At 35.7% G+C, this 8,165-nt stretch overlaps 1 protein-coding gene across 1 annotated transcript; it reads left to right on the forward strand.

Moving 5' to 3' along the window:
* The first annotated feature begins 4,217 nt into the window (after positions 1-4,217).
* Positions 4,218-7,759, forward strand: LOC132903984 (uncharacterized). The gene is made up of 2 exons (XM_060953809.1): positions 4,218-4,479; positions 4,951-7,759. The coding sequence occupies exon 2, from the start codon at positions 4,957-4,959 to the stop codon at positions 7,396-7,398; it is 2,442 nt and encodes an 813-aa protein (XP_060809792.1). The 5' UTR covers positions 4,218-4,479; positions 4,951-4,956; the 3' UTR covers positions 7,399-7,759.
* The last annotated feature ends 406 nt before the right edge of the window (positions 7,760-8,165 follow it).

Consider the following 8,165-nt stretch of genomic DNA (forward strand, 5'->3'; position numbering starts at 1 on the left):
GTCTGAAGATCTTTGGAACTAAATATTGGGACCACGAAAAAACAGCAAAGATAGGTCGCATCGAATAAAGTTTTTTTTGTCCAGCCAGAGATCACGAACAAAATATCTGTTATAATTTTTATTACAATGAGAAATGTTTATTTGGAAAAATGCATAATGAGACAAGTGGGTGTTACATACATACATGCATAAAATTAACGCCTTTTTCCCGGAGCGGTAGGCAGAGACTACATCTTTCCACTCGCCACGATCTCTGCATACTTCCTTCGCTTCATCCACATGCATAATTCTCTTCATGCAAGCTCGGCGGTTTAGCAACAACACAATTATGGTAACACTATACCACTTTTCATTAAAATTATCAATGAAAAATATTACCTTAGCTAAAACACCTCTATAAAAACATTACAGACTAGTTATATAAAAACATAACATTAGCACTAATTAAATCCTTTATTTCCGTCGTAACGGCGAAAGCTGCCCGAAATTAAATAACTTTTGACGAAGGTCGTTGTTTACTCAAGAAATGACATGAATGGCTGCCAGGGGAATTCATTAAGAAATGGTGCTGAGAAAAAAAAAACCTCCTTGGCTCTTCGACTATACCATGCAAAAATCGAACTGAACTTTACTGCTTTGGATTAAAGCTTGTTTTACTTTGAAAGTGAAATTGTTAGTAGAAATAAATAGAGATGCGAAAAGTCGACTTTCTTGTTTCGATTTTAGAGTAAATTTTCGTTTAAAAGTGATGAGGTTTGTAACAAAAAAAAGCGGGGGTCCTCGGCGGCATGAATGGTGTCAATACGACATGACAGTTGTGATTTTTTCCAAATTTTTTGCGAGCTCTCCGACAGACACGCTGGCGTTATTTTATTACCTCGGACGTCCGCTCGCCATCCTTAGAGATTATTGATGAATAGAGCGATAAAAAATTACTAGATAATCATTAAATAAATCACACAGATTGAGCTTATTTCAAAATTACTTTACTGTTATAACAATATTGTAGTATTACAAAATTTGTAACAAATACAATTTATAACGGAAAGTAAAGTAAAAGAAAAAACAAAACATTTTTTATAATAAAACATTTCACTAATTGATAAAATAGTTGTTGACTAGAAATTTTAATGGAATCAGCCATTCTGAATTAGGTTGTTTTTCATAACAAGCTTTCGTAGCTTTATATGATGGCATAATGAAAAAGTTACTACCAACAAATAAGATAAAATAAAAAAGACGCCACATTCTGACGTCTGTCCGTGGGTGTTCACACAACTCAAAAAACAGCTTCGGTAGCATTATTATACCTGAATATTTGCACCAACAATAGATAAAAATAGGCCGTTCAATTGTTAACAAATTGCATTAAATTGGATGGATTTGATGTTTCGTTTTTTCAGACAATTGGGCATTAAAAAAGTAAGTCTTTTTTTGATTATCCTTGAGGGTACACAGATCGAAATAGTTGGTGGTTTTTATTGTAATGGTGATATTGTTAGTTTTTGCGGATTAATGGGAGTGCATTGTGATGGCGGCCGCGGGCAGAAGCGACGGCGCGCGAGCCGGATTATCCGCCCTCGCCCGCCGACTGCGCAGATCTAGAATGCGGGTGATGACGGCGCTACCATATTTGGAGCCCGTGTGCTCTCTGAGTTGAGATATCTTTCCAAATTAATAATAATATTTTTTTTTTCAGGTCAAAATCTATAATATTTTTAAAGGGGACACTGCCTAACTGACAATTGATTTTAAAGGCTTGTAGATTCTTTGATGTGATCTAGTCGTGCACTAAGAAAGAATGTGACGGGGTTCTCGTGGAAAGGACAAATAACCGTAATTTTCTTACAGCGAGGTAAACATCTTGAGGAAACCTACACATTTAGGCTGATGTGATTGTGTTATAATATAAAGATCCAATAAGTATTGCAGGCATTTTAGCCGAGTGGATAAGTTAATGTCTCCTTCCTTCAAATGTACTGGCAACATAAGAAAACTGGGAAGCTATCTAACGAAAAATATTATTTTACCTATTTTCTATAAGAATTAGGTATATATGTCTTTCATCTAGGTATACTCAACAGTTTTAGCTATACTTTCATCAGTAAATCACTCAGCAACGAAGAAGAAGAACGAAATCTTCTATTTAAAGGTAATGATTTAACGACAAGTACAAAAATTTCTATTTAAGCTGAAAGAGTAAATACTCGGCGCCCCTTAACTACCCCACGCCCGTGACATCGTGCACCCCACAAAATAGGTACGGCCGTCTCCATGCGGGCGGATCATTCCAAATTGAAAATTGTTGCGCATTTCGATTTTTTGCTCCAGCAAACAATTTAAACCAATACCTGTCGACGTCACATGTTCTATTTTCAAAATTTAACAGATAATTATATTGTGATGTGTTCACACAGTATTTAGCAACGAATTAATAGACTGTGGTAGGTAAGTAGATGATTTTCGTACCTATTTAGTTTTACAAAGACAAGTGACATAGGGTGTTTTCAGAATGGACAAGTAAATTTTTGGAAGAAGTGCGTAAGAGTATCGGTTAGTATTCAAACTAATGTAAAAGTACATAACTTCAAAAAGAGTCATTGGTGCATGGCCGAGGTGGTATTCGAATTCTAATTCTGTGCCTTTTTGCGCCAAACGCATTTTAACCGGGCATCTTACCAATTCGACCACCGACAATCTAATGGTAGGTACTACTACCCTATTCTTATTGACGAATAGCTTCTGCAGAAGTCCAAGTAAAGATCGGAAGATGATTGATTTTTCATATACACAATCTATGGTTTACAATCTATGAGTTTTCTCAGGAATCCATAATGTCAAACTATCCTCAGATCGTACCCAGGACCTCTAACCTATTCCTCACTCATACCCCACTAATATGCGGTACCACACAAGTAAACACAAACAAGTTTGTTTTTGAGAAGCTGCCATAGTTTACATCGTAATATTTTTATAGCTAACTGACGTATGCCCGAAAATCCGCCACCGTGGGAGATAAGGCGATACTTATGAGAGATATTTTTTATTATTATTACGTCTTTATCCCTTGCGGAGAAGACAGAGTCAGTAGTCATAAGACTCAACAAAGTTCAGCTGGATGGTGTAGAAGTTCATTCATATAATCACGTCTATACCCCTTGCGGGGTAGACAGAGCCAGCAGTCTTAAAAGACTGACAGGCCACGTTCAGCTGTAAGACTTAATGATAGAATTGAGATTCGTATAGTGACAGGTCTCTAGTCCATCGCCTAAAAGAAGAATACCAAGTATATAAGCCTATCCCTTAGTCCAACAATTAAAACAGGAACAAAATCCTTTCACAACTTTTAGAGATTAGCGCATATCAACAGACAGATAAAATAGTGGAATTTGCTTTATAATATTACCTATGTGAATATACTTTTCATTCAACACTAGCTGTGCCCGCGACTTCGTCCGTGTGGAATAGTTATTTTGGGCATCATTGAAGCCCTCATGGATGAATAATTTTACCCGTTTTTTTTTCACATTTTCCAGTATTTCTTTGCTCCTTATAGTTGCAGCGTGATGTTACGAGTATATAGCCTAAAGCCTTCCTCAATAAAAGGTCTATTCAACGCAAAAATAATTTCCACCAACCAGAACCAGCAGTTCCTGAGATTAGCGCATTCAAACAAACAAACTCTTCAGCTTTATAATATTAGTATAGATGTTAACATAAATATCAAAGATTTAAGCTAATCAAAAAAGATTTTTTCATTATAATGATACTTAAATGATCAATCCTATTGACTCACTCACTCTCACCCACTCCTGCGCCAAATAAGCCGAGGAGGTAAGTACATACGAGTAGTTCAATATTTTTTTTTTGCAATTACCCCATTTGAAAATCGAACAGGAACCTAGAAAACGCAACGTCTCCACTAGCATTAGCGAACGACATAATTCGGTGCATTCGATTTACGACTTCCAGATTGCGTAAAAACTGGCCGGTAACAAAATAAAAAAAAAACAAACAGTTGCACGCAGCCGCCTATAAAGAGCAAGTTATCCACAATTTAATTACATTCGGTATTTTCGTTAGAGTGGCAAGACCGCCGGCGGCGGCGCAGCGGTGGCCGTTTCCACCAATTAGATTGATGGAAAAAGCGGTAACGAGACTCGAATTCATCGTTTACCTGGATGACATATTGATGTAATTTCATTAGTAGGTAGGGTACGGCCACCAGTAGTCAGCCCCGCACCAGTGGTCAGCCTTTTCCGGCTAATATCCTATAAGAATAGCGTTCTATTGCAAATAATCCAATCAGGTCACTTTTGAAAAAGGCTTTGGCTTCTTATTGGTCAGTTCGGAAGATCAGAATGACGCCACGCGGTTGCAAGAAATAGTATTCGGGTTCCATTTCAACGTTGTCACTTGGCGAGTGAAGAGGCGGCGTGCGCGCTAAAATTTTCTTAGTGGGAGGTGTCCGTGAAGAAGGTGAGTTATTGTGATTTCTTATTAACTTTTATATCATGTCTTATTAAAATATACTCGATGTACATTTTTCACGTCAAAATCAAATAAGTAATATAACAGTTTCTTTATAGTTATTTAAATAATGAGGTGGCTGACTACTGGGTATGCGTTTCTTTTACCTTATCCAGTATTCAGCCACCCCCGGCTGAGTACTGGAATTTACGCATATTTTTAAATTAAAGTCTTATTGGTATCATTTTAAAATCTGAAATTCATATTTTTATTTAGTATTAACATGCCATACAACATTTCATCAAAAATCCAGTAGTCGGCCGCCTAACTAGTTTTGTTTAAACCACGGCCGAGTACTGGGAATGGTGAATCCAGTGTTCAGCCATCCGTAACTCACGCTGCTTAATTTATTGGTTTATTTAATAAGCCCTTAAATACTAAGTATTTCATTAATTTGTTGGTATTGTTTATTTTTTACAGTTCCATATGTCTCTTTCGAGACCCATATTACAATACCCCGAAGAGAAACTTACTCAAGCTTTAGAAGCTATTAGAAATGGCATGTCTATTAGAGAAGCTAGTAGAAACTATGGGGTTCCTCGAGGCACAATTCAAGATAGACTTCATCTACGAGTTCCTGAAGGGCCTAGAAAAATGGGTCCAGACTCCGTCCTTAACAAATTAGAAGAAGCAGAAATTGCAACGTGGTTGAAAGAGATTGCAACTTGTGGTTTCGGAATGAAACCTGACAACCTACTTAATACTGTCCAGGATATGATGATAGAAGACGGCAGGCCTAACCCGTTTGTAAATGGAAGACCAGGCAAGAAGTGGATGAATTCTTTTTTCAGACGTAACAATATGTTTTCAATGAGAACACCTGAAGCTATTTCAAAGGGAAGGGCAGTAATAACTGAAGAGAGTATAAGAAAGTGGTTTGAGAAACTCACAGATTATCTAAGGGAAAATCAAGCACTCGACGTGTTAGAGGACTCAAAAAGAATTTTAAACGGTGACGAAACAAGCTTCATGCTATGCCCAAAAACTGGAAAAGTGATAGCGCCCAGAGGATATAAAAATGTATACCAAATAGTAAAGGGCAAAGAAAAGGAAGCAGTCACGGTTTTAGCTTTTTTTTCCGCTATGGGCGATATTTTACCTCCCTGTGTAGTTTTTCCGTACATCAGACCCCCCAAAGATGTTATAAATAGTATGCCTGATGGTTGGTTTCTCGGCAAATCTGACACTGGTTGGATGAAGGCAGACATTTTCTTCGATTATATTTCTAAATGTCTATCCAAGTGGATAGATGAAAACAAAATGAAAAAACCAGTGCTGGTTTTTGTCGACGGTCACAAAACTCACATGACAATGAAGCTGAGTAAATACTGTCATGAAAATAACATCATTTTGTACGCACTACCACCTAATACAACACATATGATGCAACCAGCAGATGTTAGCGTTTTTAAACCACTGAAATCTGAATGGGCAAAAACGGTTCATGAGTGGTGTTCACAGCCACAAAACGCTAACACTGTGTTGACAAAATCTTCATTCTGTCCATTATTGGAAAAAGTATTAAGCAAAGAATCTCTGAATCAAGCCATCAAAAATGGATTCCGTAAGTGTGGCCTTTTTCCATTCGATCCAAATGCAGTCGACTACTCAAAATGCGTGCAAAATATTTTAGAGAAAATTCATGCACCTGCCAGAAAGACAACTTCACCAAGGCAGTTCAAAAAAAGAGATTTCGACATAGCATCAAAAATTATAAAGCATTTGGGAAATGATTTGACTGCAAGAGGAGTTGATGTGAATATTGTACTCGAAATCGTTGAAAATGCGAAACAGGTTGAAGCATTAAATAATTCAGTAAGTAGTAATACTACAGAGAGAACAGTTGGAGATAATGAACAAAGCGTAATATTTGAGGAAAGAACAGAACCTGGATTGACAGTAACGAATGCCAGACCTATTATCAATGAAACTGAAATAAATGGAGCCAAAGAAGAATTACACGTTATAAACACTGAAGAAGAAAATAAAAACAAAAAAAAGACTGAAATAAAAAGTGATATAACTAGGATATATAATAAAGAAGTAGATAAACGTAGAATAAGTACATCACCGTCCGAAGTACTAGATACTAATAGTTTAAATAATATGACACTTGGCGATCTTACTTTTATCAACAATAATTTACTGGACGATGCTATTCATGTAAGCACATTTGAGGTCAAAGATAATACAATATTAGTACCCATTGGAGACAACTCTCCGATGTCAAGAAGTGAACCGACGTATTACCAAAAACCTAAGACTGATTCTGTGATACTCATTCGATCACCGAAAGTATCACCTTTTGTTCGAAAGCATCTTATTATTCCATCACCTATAAAGAAAACCGCATCTCCTAGAGTAATGAACAGAATTGGAGCAATATCGTCTGAAGAATGGAGGCAATTTGAAATTATGAAAGAGGATGAGAAACAAAAAAAGAAACATGCCATTGAAGAAAGAAAGTTACAGAGAAAGAAAAATAAAGAAGAAAAGCAAAAGCAGAAAAATGAAACCAAGAAAAATAAAGCTGTGAATTCTATCAAACGTAAAGTAAAAGAACTTAATACAAAAAAGAAAATTGATGACTCTGATCCAGAATTCATAATGAAAAGTATTAAAAAAAGAAAATTAAATGATATGAAAGAAAGAAAAGGAGAAGAAGCAGAGCAGACTAAATGTGATCCAGAGAAAGCTAAACCAAATAAGATTAAAATCCTCAGTGATATAGACATAACACCTGGAACTTCTGTGAAAGAAACTAATAAAGAAAATATAGTTCTGAAAAAAATGGTTAATCGTAGAGAAACCTTTAGAAATGAAGAAGAACTTCAGAATTTTTTAAATAGTGATTTTAATGATGAATAAGTTGATAATGTTTCTTGTGATATTAGAGTACCTACTAAGGTCTTATTATTTAATTAATTTGATTAAGTTCCTACATAATTAAGCTTAAAACAATCGATCTCAGGAGAGGCTGAGTACTGGTAGCTACATGGCCGAGTGCTGGCTTGTGCCGGCTGAGTACTGGGGAAAAGTGCCTTATTTTGATAAATATTTTATTTTCCATACTTATTAAGCAAAATTAAGTTATTTGTTAATTGCTTATCAAAGTTTAATAAATGATTAAGTATATAAGTACAAAAGGTTTTTTATTACTATTTTCAATAATTTTCTATACATATTTAAATTTACACTTTTCGCTAAAAGGCTGACTACTGGTACCCGTACCCTACTAATTAATTTAGCACAATTTTGAATTTTTACAAAATTGTGAATAATTACAATAAGTCATCATGCTTAACTTCCAATTGCCACGATATCTGCATACTTCATTCGCTTCATCTCCACATTCATAACAGTTTATTAAGCTTATATCCCTTTATTAACTTCTACAATTCGCAAGCAGCTATCTGAAGCGACTGTTTAAGTTAATCATCCCATTCGTTTTTATTCGTCCCACAAACTATATTGTGACATGAAGATAAGCCTGGATTAAATATGGCGGCTAACGTTTCCACGATGTTTTACATTAGATAGATTAACTCGTTGACAATGTTTTGATTTGGTTAAGCAAACATCTGTACTGTACAAGACTATTTAACTTTTTTTCTTCAATGATAATTTATCAAAAA

The sequence above is a fragment of the Amyelois transitella genome, chromosome Z (genome assembly GCF_032362555.1).
Source record: "Amyelois transitella isolate CPQ chromosome Z, ilAmyTran1.1, whole genome shotgun sequence".
Taxonomy (NCBI): domain Eukaryota; kingdom Metazoa; phylum Arthropoda; class Insecta; order Lepidoptera; family Pyralidae; genus Amyelois; species Amyelois transitella.

What these genes read in the sequence shown, in the direction of transcription:
- LOC132903984 (XM_060953809.1), top strand. Translation starts at nt 4,957, where the DNA reads ATGTCTCTTTCGAGACCCATATTACAATACCCCGAAGAGAAACTTACT.